The sequence below is a fragment of the Solanum lycopersicum genome, chromosome 1 (genome assembly GCF_036512215.1).
Source record: "Solanum lycopersicum chromosome 1, SLM_r2.1".
NCBI lineage: Eukaryota > Viridiplantae > Streptophyta > Magnoliopsida > Solanales > Solanaceae > Solanum > Solanum lycopersicum.
This window is the reverse complement of record NC_090800.1, coordinates 22079089-22094769: the sequence shown is the minus strand read 5'-3', so window position 1 is coordinate 22094769 and position 15681 is coordinate 22079089. Positions and strand designations below refer to the sequence as shown.

General features: G+C 32.2%; 1 protein-coding gene across 1 annotated transcript; it reads right to left on the bottom strand.

Moving 5' to 3' along the window:
- Window positions 1-1914: 1914 nt before the first annotated feature.
- LOC109119545 (uncharacterized) lies at window positions 1915-2720 on the bottom strand. Its single transcript, XM_019212130.1, has 2 exons — window positions 2270-2720; window positions 1915-2069 (listed from the first exon to the last, which is right to left on the bottom strand). The coding sequence occupies exons 1-2, from the start codon at window positions 2718-2720 to the stop codon at window positions 1915-1917; spliced, it is 606 nt and encodes a 201-aa protein (XP_019067675.1).
- Window positions 2721-15681: the final 12961 nt, after the last annotated feature.

Below are 15681 nucleotides of genomic sequence, written 5' to 3'. Positions count from 1 at the left end.
AACAAGTTGATTTCTTGATCATGTATTACTTTCTCAGTTAAGATGAATGTCTAACCTTAAGTACTAAATAGATGAGGGTAGCGGGACTTCATGTCAGATTCATCCTCTCATGTTGCAACCTCAAAAAGATGGTTCCTCCATAGAACTTTTTCAGAGGCAACCTCCTTATTTAAAAACTTCTTGACATGGAGATCTAGGTTCTCAACCAGAACCTCTTCATAGGAGAGGTTCTCATCCACTCCTAAACCTTATATCGGTAGAATGGATATCGGGTCGCCTATGCATTTATTGAGCATAGTAACATGAAACACTAGATGAACTGAAGCTAGTTCACTAGGTAGTTTCAACTCATAGGCAACCTTCCCAATTCGTTGTAAAACCTCATAGGGACCAACATAAAAGGTAATTAACTTCCCCTTTCTACTGAATCTCATCACCCCTTTCATAGCTGAAATCTTCAATTAGACATGATCACCTATTTCAAACTCAATATCTTTTCTTCTATTGTCGGCATTAGACATTTGCCAACTATAGCGTGTCTTTAATCTATCCCTTATGATTCGAACCATCTCTATAGCTTCATACATAATCTCTTAACAAAGAGTGAGGATTCCCCAACCTCAAACCATCCAATCAAAGATCTATACCTTCTACCATAAAGAGCTTCAAAAGGTTCCATGGAGATGATCGAATGATAGGTATTGTTGTGAGAGAACTCAAACAAAGGTAAGTGATCATCCCAACATCCCTTAAATCAATGAAATAGTCTCTAAACATATCCTCAACATTCTGAATGTTATGTTTCACTTGACTAGCCATCTGAGGATTCACTTGAGTACCTAAACACTTTTGAAAAGCCTTACAAAAACAAGAAGTGAATTGGGTACCTCTATCTGAAATTATGGACAAATCAATCCTATGAAGACTCACAATCTCATTCATGTAGATCCTTGCATAGTATTCAGCGTGTAAGTGGATATAACGGGAATAAAATGGACATATTTGGTCAACCTATCTATAATAACCGATATAGAATCATTTTTCTCTCGGGTTTGAGGCAACCCAACAACAAAGTCTATGTTGATGGGTTCCCACTTCCATGTAGGAACATCCATGATTTGGGTTAACCCACCCGGTTTGAGATTCTCATCTTTATCTTGTTGTCTGTTTGGACACTTAGCAACAAACTCTGATATGTCCTTGTTTAAATCATCCCCCCAATAGACCTCTCTAAGGTCATGATACATTTTGAAAGCACCTGGATGTATAGAATAGTGAGACCATGGGCTTCATCCAGAATCTGTTTTCTCAAATCTTCAACATCGGGTACACATAATCTCCCTAGGTGTCTAAGAACACCATACCCTCATGGGAGATTGACTCATTGAGCTTAATAAGTCCTGATTCCTTCAACTCTATCAATAGAAGATCCAAGTGTTGATTAGATTTCACCTCCACCACTAATTATGAGTCAGAGTTATGATGGACGATGAAACCACCATTAGGAGAATCTTCTAACCGAAAACCTACGCAATCCAACCTATGAACATTTTTCACAAGTTCCTTCTTCTCTTCCTCTACATGAGCCACACTACCTATAGTCATTCGATTCAAAGCATCTGCAACCACATTGGCTTTGCCGGGGTTATAAAGGACACTCACATCATAATTCTTCAATAATTCTAACCATCTTTTCTATTAGAGGTTCAACTCCTTTTGTGTACAAACATATTGAAGATTTTTATGATCAATAAACACATCAACATGCACACCATATAAATAATTCCTCCATATTTTCAAAGAAAAAACTACAACATCTAACTCAAGATCACGAGTTGGGTAATTCATCTCATGAACATTGAGTTGCCTAGAAGCATAAGCAATCACCTTTCCATGTTGCATGAGGAAACATCCCTAGCCCACTCGGGAAGCATCACAATACACTACAAATCCTTCATTGCCCTCCGGTAAGGTCAACACAGGAGCGGAGGTAAGATTATCTTTCAACTCTTGAAAACCTTTCTCACAAGCTTCCAACCATTCAAACTTCACCTCTTTTTGGGTCAGACCTGTCAAAGGAGAAGCAATGGATGAAAATCCATCAAAAATCCACATTGTCATGAAGCATGGTTGCAAGAAATTCTTCTTGAAGCTATTAAAGACACGCCTGTTATATAACGACTCATTTCATCCCTAGCATTAAAAACCAAAGAAGAAGCATATTTGGACATCTTAATTAATTTCAAGGAGTATTCTTTTACACTCATACCTCCTTGACGAAGGTTGATAAACTCATCTACCTTAGCTTCTATGTGTTCCCTTGGAAGGAATCTGTCAAGAAAGGCCTTTTGGAAGATCTCCCATGTCACGGGATCATTTCCTAAAGCCTGATTATCTTTCCAGTAGTTGTACCATGTCAGAGCAACGTCCTTGAGTTGATAGGCAGCAAGTTCAGCCTTCTCCGTAGTACTCATCCCCATATCAAACAAAGTCTTGTAGATCTGATCAAGGAAATCTAGGGGGCCTTCATCAACTTTTGATCCAAAGTAAATGGGAGGATTCATTCTCGTTAAAGCTCTCAAACGGCTAGAAATAGTACAAGCATGTTGGTTCTCTCGAGTTGCAACTTTCCTATTAGGTTGTGGCGTAATGCCTTGAGCTTGTATGGTGATGTCTTGGGCTATTTGTAACAGGGATGCACTAATTTCACTGTCTGTCATAGTTAGAGGATTCACACAAACTTGTTCATTTGCAACAATTTTCACTTAAGGAGCATTTCGATTGCCTTGGGGAGTAGTTCCCCATTCGCATTCTCATCTCCTACTCTCCTTGTGGCTGTCCATCTTGTGTTCATCACCTAAAAAGAAAAGAAAGGGATTAGATTATAAAAGACACATACTGTCAAAACTCTAAAGGCACGACATAGGATTATCAATTAAATAGAGAAGTTTCCTAGTCATCACATAGCCTATTATCCATAGTTGTGGTGTGCTTCACAACCATGAACAAGACACTAGGTCATGAAGTTTAGTGAGACATTGATCCTAAGGATGTTTAACATCATTCTCTGATACCAAGCTTGTTACACCCAAAAAGCATAGCCCAAATGAGACCGGCGTCGTCGTCCTCTCAGAGGACTCAGACAAGCCTTTAGCATTCGTCATAACATGTGATCAGTAAAAATTGGGGAAAATTCAAACTTTTACATTCTACTTGAGGTCTACTTAGACTTCATACTTATCATTCATAAGCAATACGATATTCAAAGAAATTGTCTCACATATATAAAACCATCTAAAGAGTGCAAATTTGGACTTAGCCAATACATAGTCAATATGCCATATAGGCCTTAATACAATAGAATCCAAAGAACATAATGGAAATAACGTATTCATAAAACTACTAAAAAAAGTCCGTAAGCAACAATATGAAAGATAGCATTCCTGAACATGAGGACCTACCAAAACATGGAGAAAGGTTTCCAAGCTTCTTCAAATCGACCTCTGTAACTAAAACGGGCGGAACCTACAGTTGTAGAACATGTACTAAGTATGGGCATATGCACATAACATTTAAGCACATGCATGAAGAAGGATCATTTATCATATCTTTAGAAAACATGCTAAGTCATATGAAAGTCTTCAACGCACATACAATATAACATATACAAGTTAAGGATTCCATAAACATAAAGTATTATCGTAAGCAAAGGCATATTATCATAGAGTCATATTAACTATTAATATTCAATAGATCACGTAACATAGCATACAAAACATTTACAAATGATCCCTTCTCCAACCTACGAGTTCAATGGTCATGTAAAGCCCCATAACCCTACACAACCTAGTAGATAAGATAGGAGTCCATGAGTAAAGCTTTTTTTCATGTAACTTGTAACATAAGTAGTCATCACTTCATTTAATAATATAACCCAATAACATATTCATCTTTAAGACCAACATCATATAAGAATAACACCATGTTTCATAAACATTTATTATTTCATGTTTATATTACATAAGAACGATTTTCTAGGACTTTCCTTAGAGTCAACTAGTGCAATGTCTAGGTAGAGTGTCATACCCCTACCTATACTGCGCAGACTCCTCAAGTCACCCTAGTAAATGTTCATTTACTTGTCTTTTATTTTAACATGAGGGAACATTCTCCTTAACCTACATAGACAATGTGAGCTAAACATGGAATCCGGTGTCATAAAACCCCACATCAAAAGAAGGTGATCTACCAGCCAAAGTAGAACCTAATATGACATAGCTTTCTAGGTAGATCTATTAGATAGTATCCTATGGTGGCAACATATTTCAATGACTAGGAGATGTATTAGAGACCCATAGTTCCATATTACATGGCAACCTCAATCTCACGAGAGTCATTGTGAACCTACCGTCTAACTAGGGAAGGGACATCCCTCATATCTAGTCCATCGCCTCTAAGCTTAAGTCCCTTTTCTTGAATAATCTTTAAGTTGTCTTTTAATATAAACTTACCGTATGTCATAGGAGATTATCTCCTTATATAATCATAATCATGAGCTATTTATGATTAGATGAGAATTTCCTTTCATCATAACCCTTCGTATCTGAGATTCACATAACATAGTCATCTTGTGTAATGCATATAAAAGAAAATCGTGACTTGCATTTAGCGCGTTCGTTTAATGATCTCACAAATAATATATTAATTTCCCAGCATATCCTCATAAAAACATCATACATACTTTCACAACATATCATCATGATTTATAGGCTAACATAAACATGGTAGAGTTATCACAACTTTAGAAGACTTACGTCTTGCTTCCAAGAACCTTATTCAAGAACTTATGTTCAGCTTACAACATTCATAATCATGACATAGTAAAATACTCCATATCATAGTTAAGAAAAACTCTTGAAATCATATACAAGATCAATACATAATGTAGGGAAAAGGAAATGGTCATTTAGGAGTTCATTCTAGTCTTAGTTTCAATCCCTAAGTTTGCATATTATCGAGTAGTAGAAACAATCATACAAAACCATCTTCTAGATATGAACATGCTTCACGCGAAATTTAATCATAACTAGTATACTCATCAATTCATGTGAAAAAGACCATACAAAACACGTACTTTTCATCGAAAATCACAAATCTAAAGTTAGGAAGAAAATTTATTTTTTAGAGTAAAAACCCTAGTACGTATTTGAAGTTCTTGAAAAGTTATCTTTGAATGGACCTCTTGGGGAAAGTAATCCCAAGGTTTAAAACCCATACCTTCTAGATCAAGAATCCACGAAAATTTAATGAAAAGATTGAAATCTTTTTCTTCTTCCTTAAGCACTTCTTGTTCTTTAATGGAGTTTGGAAAAGAGATCTTTCTTGAGAGAGATGAAAGAAATATCGTTTGATCTTATTCGGGACGTGTAAAAGTGGTCTACAACTGACCTTATATCAATATATAGTCATCGTATGAATTACCTAAAATACCCTCCACTTAAATGAGTCTTTTTAATTAGATAAATTACAAAAAATAGGACTTCAACAATTCTGGAAAGTAGGTGCGTGTTGCGGGGCGAAATCCCGTTATTTTTATTAAATTTTGAGTTAAGGAAGTGAGGTGCGTGTCAGCCTCACGTCGCGAGGCTGCATCTCAAATTCTAAGGCAAAACACCTTGTGTCTGGCTCGCATCGCACACTTCAAAGTCCCTATCTTGTTCGCACAGGCTGCTTTGGCAGCCTAGCTACCCATGCTGGGGTCCTCCCCATGGACCCATAGGGTGGTGCTTGGGGTTTCCTTACCAAAGGTTTGAGCCCTTTATACTACATACTACCTATCCGAGACAACTTTACAAGTTTTTGACTTCATTTGACACTTTGAAACCTTCACCAAACATAGGAACGTCAACTAGTTCAAATTAGTTAGTTTCCTGACATCAAGGTCTTTGTTAGTTATTTTGGATCTAATCCTTTCCAAATGAGTTTGTTACATTAACATAGGTCTGGAACATCATTTTAAACATTATTTGATGGACTAATCTCTAGTCTAAGTCATGGTATTTCCAGAGTGTTACATTATAGATATTATTTTACAGATAGAACATATTTTTTAATTAATCTTTAACATTTTTCAGTAAAATAGTAAAAACATTTCTCAGTTAACTAAGGACATTCACATAACTAGCTCTGATTTGTTTACATAGTTAATTAAGAAGTCCATGTGATAGTCAACAACTAGAACACCATTTAATATGTTATAACTTTTAAGATACAATACAATATACAAAAATAGTTCTAAATATAAAATACAGTTTTTCTCTTCACATGTTCATATGAACACTGAACAATATAGCGTGAAATGCATGTGCAAACACATTTGTTTAGATGAAAAGAAAAACAAAAAATTAATATCGTCTATAAGATAATATTATTGAGATATGAAAAATTATATGATTGAAAGCAAATTGAAATAAATATATTCATTTAACTAATAAAAAATTTCATTGACCATCTTCAAATGTTTGCATGAGTAAGAGATCTATATTATGATCCACATTTAACATAAATAAAATAATTTGTAATATTATTTTTTGCAAACCATATTATTTAAATTTTCACTGAAATAAGCAAATCCTATTTACTCTAACACATATTTATTTAATTAATAATCATGTGCAACACACGTGTTGAAGAACTAGTATATATATATATATATATATATATATATATATATATATATATATATATTGCTTAAAATTATTTCAACATACTGAAAAAAGATGATTCTAGAATCGCGTCAAGCAGTGTAAATTTCACTAGTTAAAGAGTGTAAATAAGTGGTAACTAATATGGTTAGGTGAATGAGTCTTAAATAGAAGTACAAATAAAATAAAACGAAAAAAGGAAGTCCATTCCAAGACAAAGCAATATATAGTAGTCATCACATGCATCATGTGAGTGAGATATACAATACAATCCTCATGACACAAGCATTACATTGTCATTATGAATTACAGTACTATTTATAATAAACAAGTTTGTCGCATCCTACCGTCGATCATGGTAAACTCTTATCCCAAGAACCACAAGTTCATCCAAATCATTGCTTCCTCATATGATGTATGTCGTCTCGTAAGTTCACTTTAGTTTTGCTCAAAATTTCCCAATTTTACTTTAGTGCAATTGTAATTTTAGACATTGTTAATTATTGATTTTGTCCAAAAACTAATTATGTTGTATAAAACTAAATTAAAATTTCTTTTACACACAGAGGATTCTAGTAGTTGGTGACTTCTCAAAAAGTCAGGACTTCTCTAAAGGTCATGACTATTCCAATAAGACACAAAAGAATACATTTTAATTGAGTTGTGATTTTTCCAAAGAGTTGTGTCTTTCCACGGAGTTGTAACTTTTTCAATTAGTTGTGACATCTCAGAAAGGTCATTTTTCATTAATTTGTGACTTTTTAAAAAGGTCGTGACATCTCAAAAAGCCATGACTATTCCGATAAGACACAAATAAACTCTCCTACCACCCCTTGTTTACTATAAATAGAGGGGTTTCCTCTCATTTTTTTAACCATAATTTTTTAATCATCTACTCTACTTCTTGCATTTAAAAGAGTTCGTTTGATTTGTTTTCATTGAGTGAGTTCCAATAAGGATGTGAGTGATGCCTTTGATCTTAGTGTATGCTGATTACAATCGAGTTATGAGTGGAAAGACATATTTCGTTTTGGTCAAAAAAGAAAATATATAGTTTTGTCAGCGTAGTAATTTTTTTTATGACAGCCTTGTGCTACCTTTTTTGTAATAATTTTATGAGATCAAAATTAAATCAGTTGCTCATAGTAGTCCCTTTGTAACTTGCTAAGTGGATGGTTGTGGTTATAATTCCCCTTTGATGATATGCTTCAATGTTCTGTCAGCAATAGAATAATTAAGCAAAAAGAGAAGACATATTATCTTGAGAGTTTGAGAAAACATATTTGTCCTTTCCATTCACTTAATATATTTCTCTGATGTCTAATCAGGCACGACATATCAGATTTACGTGAATATAATTGAAAGGGTTGGGTCACACCAGAGCCCAGCCTACAAACCTATTCTAAATGCTTTCTAAAACAATGAATTGCACCTAACATTTCGGAATTGATTAAATTTAGGTATTTGTATTTAAATTAAAATATTAAATATGTCACAAATATATTATAAAGTTAAAAAGATATTTTAAATATTCAGAATACATTATTTTAAATTATTCTGAGTTCTTTTTATTTGTTTAAAAATACCCTCAACTAATGTTATAAATATGTGAACACATATAATAATTATCAAAATTATCATTTACCAAATAAATCTTATTTTCAATAATATGGAATAAACATTTTCATTTTGTCCCTACACTAAATTTAAATCTAATGACTACTTATAAAATTCATTAGAAATACAACAATTGCACATTAGTTCCTTAGTTATAACATTATAAATTTCTTAGTTAATACTAATTATTGCAAATATTATTCACACTCTTTATAATTATGTAGTTGTAAGATTATAAATTCTCATAATTATATACATTAGTTATTTTTATCTTTAATATTTTCTTATATTAACTTTTGGCCAATAATTTTTTAAATTATTATGCCATCCCTATAAATGTGATAGCACAATGCTGTTATTTTTCCTCCAATAAATCATGCTTTATTGAATAAATTGTAAATATTTTATAACTATATGAACTATATATTTGTTGGGTGTAAGATAAACATGTGATTATATATGTGATTTCAAAGATATAATATATTTTTTAATCCAGCTTTAACATTTTCGGTAAAATAATAAAAACATTTCTCAGTTAACTTGGATAATCATATAACTAGCTCTGATTTGTTTACATAGTCAATTGAGAAGTCCATATGATAGTCAACAACAAGAGCACCATTTATTATGTTATACCTTTTCACATACAAAACAATATACAAAAATAGTTCTAAAAAATATACTACATTGTTCTCTTCACATGTTCATATGGACACTGAACAGTACAACGTGAAATGCATGTGCAAACACATTTGGTTAGATGACAAGAAAAATAAATAACAAATGCCTTATTTTATTTTAGCGCTTTTGTAATTTTAGTCCTTGTTAATTATTGATTTGTTCTTGAACTAATTATGTTGTATGAAACTAAATTCAAATTTCTTTTGCACATAGAGGATTCCAGTAGTATTTGCAAACAGACATTGCAAAAACATTTTAAACCCTGTGTTTCTTGAGGCTCCCCATGGAAAAGCATTGGAGGTTGAAGTGGAAAAGTCTATAGGCAAAATTTGGCTAGACAAAGGATGGAATAATTTATGCGCCTATTACTCAATAAGCGTTAGTAGTTCATTAATATTTAAACACATCTCATGTTCTCGCTCTATTGTCTAAACTATAAGAGAAATTGAATATCCAATAGATCAATATATTAAATCAGATGAAAAATAGGAAGTTATTCATGTCCTCCAAGCTAATGATAATATAATCGAGGAAGATATTCAAGTTAACCTTCAACCTATTGCTAATGTAATTGAGCATTGTAAGTAAATATATTATCTAGTTTATTAGCTATAAGGTGAATCCACTTTAGAAGTCATCTATTCATTGAATTTGGATATCTAGTTCAAAAAACATGTGTGTCATGACATTAATATATGTATCCATAAGACTTTTTAAAATTGTGGTCTTAAATATTCCGTAAAATTTTGGTAGGAATTTTATCGTACTTGTTGTCATACTTATATCAAGTTGTTGCAGATAAGGAGGTTCAAGAATCTAATAGTAGAAGTGAACAAGTTGGTATAAAGAATTATAGAAGTCGACACATCTTGGTGTAAATGGTTACAATCCATATTTTCAAATGGTTATAAAAAAAGTCATATGCTACTTGTATGGTAAGCTTTAATAGTTTTTACATTGTGTTTTCACATTTTCTAGTTTTTAATTCAAGTACATACTAACTATATATTTTTGAAAAACTAATGATCAAGTTTGTTTAAGGATTATGTTTATTAGATTATCCCGTTGAGATTCGCCTGAAGTAAAGACATAATCAAGAATATGACGCTGGTTAATGAAGGAGTAGAATGGGGAGTGGAAATAGAGTATAATAGGAATATGGTTATCATAAAAGTAGGATGGACTGCATTTCCACAAGATAGCAAGATAGCAAATTGTGAAACTTGTCGCTTAAAGTTGACTCGGAGACCCATTGAAAATGTTTTGGAGGATCAGAAGATCCCAACACCCCTTTGATTGCAATAAATTAGCTACAATTTCTTTGGATTGCATTTTGGCTATTTTACTTTGTCATAGGAAGATGCTAGGCAAATGTTATACTTGGTTGCTTCTAAAAAAAAAGAGACAAACTTGCACTTAATTTGCTAGGTATCAAATTTAAGATGGGTTTCTGCATATATTGTCATCTTATAATTGCAAGTATATGTCTTCATTAAGTTCTCAAGTAAGCATTTTATTTTTTAAATGCTATGAAATGTTACTCTTGTTTTTTTTGGATTATATATGTTAAAATATTTTTTTTCTAATCATTAATTATCAATAGCAAACGAATTACTATTTTGTATCTTTGTGAATAGTATTTTAAAGAAAATTTAACGCTAGTCAGATCGTCTAGTGTCCTTTTATTGAAAATAAAAATATATCAATAGGGATAAGTGTTGGGGTTGTAAAGGTGTGAATAAGAAATGAATGGTTGTGACACTCCTGAAGGGTTGTCACTTTGTCAGAGGGTTGTGACCTTTATGAAAGGTTGTGTCCTTTCTAAAGGGTTGTGACCGTTTCAAAGGTTGTGCCTTTCCAAAAGTGTTGTGACCTTTCTGGAAGGTTGTCTTCTTTCTTAAGAGTTGTGACTTTTACACTTTTGTAATGACCCGGAAGGTCATTTTTGGAAATTTTGAATATTTGCATAACTTGAGTTAATTAATCGATAGTTTATGGGCTAAAGTGATAATTTATTTAAGACCCTATACTATATAGCCTTTATTTAATAATATATGTGGGTAAAACCTATCACAATTAGTACTTAATAAATTCATAAAAGGAAAAGGAGAAAGGAGAAAGACGGAACGAGGACGAAGGGTTCGACTGCTGCTTCAGGTAAACAACATATGCATTAAATGCCTTGTGAAAATGTCTTGTTTATCACTATATACGTGTACATAACATTATAATATGAATGGAAAAAGGGGATTTGAAACAAGAATTGACAGTGGCATACATATTGAAATTGGGTAAGGATATGATTTATTTATATAGTCTAATCATTGTCCAATGATGACCTAATAATTGGATAATAATGCCTAATCATTGGACATGATTGCTTAGTGAATAATTTATTTAATTAATGTTTATAGTTGAACATTAGAAATATGTTAATCTGTAAATTGTTTTGAGGCACATCTGATTTAGTTAATTGTTTAGTTATCACATTATGATTCATGTTTTGACATATTAAGATGTGATATTGAATAGTGAGTATAGTATAAATATATAAGAACTTTCACGGTTGTGGTGTTTGGATAAATTATGACCTAATTGACTTGAAATTTAGAAAATATGAGATTTGACTTATTTGTTGGAATCAAGATTTAGTAACTTGATTATAAATTTGGGTGTATTTTTAGGTCAAGGTTAAACAAATAAAAATGTAGGTGTTGTTAATTCTAAAACTTTATTGTGAATATACACTTGAATAGATTCCATTGGTTCGGAAGTTCAACGGAAAGGGAAGGCTCAAGCCCAAGAGTAATTATTCGATTGACTAAGGCAAGTGGAATTCTAAACTGTTGTTAAGCGTACGAAATTCATGTATTTCCTTGTGTGATGTTGAGAATGATTTGGAGACTTGTTGTTTATTTGTTGGTGTTGTATTTCTTGTTGTAAATTGTGCTTTGTTATCAAATGGTTATCTCCTCCTTTTCATTTGAGCATGTCATTTGCATTGTATCTGAGACATGATTGTGCTAAGAGGGTGATGTACTATTTTCGAGGGTCGTATCGCACGCCGCGTTGGATATTATATTTCGAGGGACGTATTGCACGCTGTGAAGGTTACTATTTATCGAGGGTCGTGTCATGCGCCGCGATAGATGCATGGACAGATATGCCCCCCATGGGTCCCGGACTGAGAGACAGCGGGTGTGTATCGTTAAGAAAGACATGCATCACTATATTTGACATTTCATCTCATGGCATTGCACATTTATTATTGATGAACTTGAACACGTGTTTTGCTGATCTTGTGAGTGTTTTTCTGTGAAGCTTGTGACTATTGAATATTGAGTTGTTATTGAGAATGTGTAAACTGATAGAGTGTGGTTATTGAGTTGTGTGTTTGGTAAACTGTAAACTGTTAGGCTGTAGCGTGGAGGTCTAGATAGGGTGTAAGAAGTACCCGTATTTTGTTCACTTAACTTGTGTTTAGAGGTTTGCTTGTTGGGTACCGCATGGTTTGGTACTCACCCCTTGCTTCTACAAAATTTTTGTAGGTTACGAGCCCGAATTTTTGTGATACCTTCCATTCTCTTCGTTTCCGAGGCATCTTGTGGAGGATTGTGAGGTAGCTGCCTTTCATCTCAGCGAACTTTCCTACTCCAGTTTATGACTTTGTTTTTATTTGAAAGACAACTTCATTTTAGACTTTTATTTTGTTTCAATTCTAATATTTACATTAGAGGCTTGTGCACGTGACAACCTGGTTTTGGGGATTGAATTAATATGACTTGGTTTTTTTTTTATAGAAATTGTTGTTGGATTGTCATTTACTTCCGCACTTTGTTAGATATTGAGTTTTAGGCTGACTTGTCTTGGTGGGATAAGACGAGTGCCATCACGCCCATTTCGGATCGTGACAACTTTGTTGGCTATAAATAGAGAGGTTGTGTCTTATTTTTTAGCATTGAATTCCTCCCTTCTTTTGCATACATTTCTTACAAAATAAAATTAATCGACCAAGGCTGTGTGTGTGGTTCGTTGCTGTCATTTTTATTAGTTGTAATTATTGATGTTTGATGTACCGCTACTTCTTTAGTCTTTAATCAATTTTATCTTGGGAAAAATTAATCTGCAACCTCGGATATCTCAGGGGATAAATTTCTTTAAGGACACGGTTGATTTTGTGGACTCAGATAGTACTTTGTGTTTTTCTTTTATCTTTTATAATTTTTTCTCATTTTCTAATCTGAATACAAATATAAGCTTAAGAAATTTAATATCCTCTCAATATTTGTATATGAGTTTATTTTCTCATTGAAATCCAATTTCTTCCAAAGAAAATTTGAATTTGATGAAATGTGGGGAAAAAGGATATAACTTGCAAGAAAAGTGACTTGCATGGAATCATTGATGGCAGATAGAATATGATTCAATGAGAGGAAAAATTAGGTTCTATTTTTGTTTCCTTTGATTATTATTTTTTCTATTCTTTATAAGTTATGAGATTTATTTCACAAATATTAAGATAGATTGTCAATATTATGTGATGATCTCTGAATATATCTTTATTATATTATAATTATGTATTTTGTTTAGAGGAGAGGGAAAAAAACACTAATAATTTTCTCCTCCATGTGAAATTTGATTATTTTGGAGACTAAAATCTTTTGTCTTATTTTTACTTTGTTGGTATGAAGAACATAAATACTTCATGAACAAAACAAATTATGCATTGGTTCAAAGAATATAGAAACTTCACCAATTTGTTAAATACTCTATTTGAATGAATATTATGTCTTGAAGAGTATTAAATCTTTGTCAAGAATATTCGGGGGGAAAAATTGTTGGCTAGAAACACTGTTGTATTTGTGGTTTCTGGAGATAAAACCTTTTTATTTACTACTATGAATGTGAAACTTATAAGAAGAATATAAAAACTTCATCAGAATTTGAGGTTCATTTCGTTAACGATTAGAAGAATATAAAAACTTCATCGTTAAACTAGAAACAAGTTGTATAAAGATAGAATCTTTATTGTTAGTATTCTAAATACTAGGTGGTTTATCTAACTGTGAGAGAAAAGGAAAAAAGACACTAGTGACATAAATTAGTGATTTTTTTAACTATAGTGGGTGTTTTTATGGATTAAATCTTAAAAAGAAGGCTTAGTGTTGTCAATATGTACTTGATTGTATCGATTTTAAAGCTTGAAAAAGTATGTGAAGAATAATTTCAAATACTTGAAAAATATTTTTGAAAACATATTTAAAATGTGAGAGATTTAACGTATTATAAAGGCACAATTAGACTTACTATCTAATTTAAATTTGAAAGTACAAGATATGAAATTTGATGACATTCTTGAGAGTATATTTGATATTGTGCTTGTTGAGTCTCTCTTTACTAGTATATGATATAACTAGTATAAAACTACAAAATTATATTATTCGTTCAAAAGAATTGTATTCTTTGTGAAAATGTTTCACTTAAAATATTGTGTTTTTTCATCAACAGATATGTCAATTAAAATATATTTTTTGTATAGAAAGTAACATCCGTGAAAAGTGACCTAATTTTTTTTGTGTTGTAAAACAAACATTTGGCTCATATTTCACTTAATGGACCAATGAGACTATGGTCATGGGTAATTCTATAATAAATTGAATAAGTGTTGACTGTAAAACAAGGTCTGTACTCGAGAAAATTATAAAAAGTAAAGGACAAATATTTGTGGAAAAGAGGTTGACTCAGAGAAGATCTTTTGAAACTTAGTATTTTTGTTTGTTCTTACTTGCTTGATTCAAATTTTTTGTGGCATAAATTATTGAGACATGTCAATTACAAAAGCTTGTCAAAACTGATCAACATAGAAGTTTTGCCTAACTACTACTGCAGTAAATCAATGTCAAGTATGTATTGTTGAAATGAATTAGAATACCTTTGAATTGATTTACACTGACATTTGTTAGATGATGTCAATACCATCTCTTGGTGGGAAAAAGTGTTTCATAAATTTTATTGACAATTGCACTAGATATTGTTGTGTTTATTTGCTTTATGGTAAGGATGAAGCAATAGAAACATATAGATAATACAAAACTTAAGTTGAAAGTCGGTTGGATATTTTCATGATTAGAAGTGGTAGATGTAAGAATATGAATCTTTTTTTGCAGAAATATATTTGGAAATGGAATCATCCATCAAATTACTGCATATTCTCACCTCACTCAAATGAAATTGTTGACAGGAAAAATTCAACTTTGAAGGAAATGTTGAATGTCCTATAAGTTAAGAGTTACCACAAAAGATGTGGGAGGTGATATCATTATAGCAAAAAAGGAAAAAAATTATGTTCATAAAGGGAGCAACAAAAAGTTTTGTTTGTTCAGGCTTTTTTGTATCCTGATAGAGAATGCATGTCGCCCCTTAAAGTAAATACAAGCAATACCTCTTGAAATATAGTGATTTAACAATTTTCAATATATTCTATTTCATATGAGAAATGAAAATGATATAACTATTTACAAATAAGTAAAAATAGGACCTAAGATTGTGGATCGTATGTTCATTGGATATGCTACAAATAGTAAAGCATGTCAAGTTTTGACTCATATATCTGAACCGTCGGATAGTTAAGTGAAGCGTCTAAACTACCTTGGAGTGACCCAAAGGAGAATATACTTAA

Bases quoted from the DNA above. Each gene is read 5' to 3' on its own strand.
- LOC109119545 (XM_019212130.1), bottom strand. From the start codon at position 2,720: ATGACAGACAGTGAAATTAGTGCATCCCTGTTACAAATAGCCCAAGAC. The intron at 2,070-2,269 runs GTATGAGTGTAA...CTCCTTTGACAG, and splicing joins TATCAACCTTCGTCAAGGAG to GTCTGACCCAAAAAGAGGTG.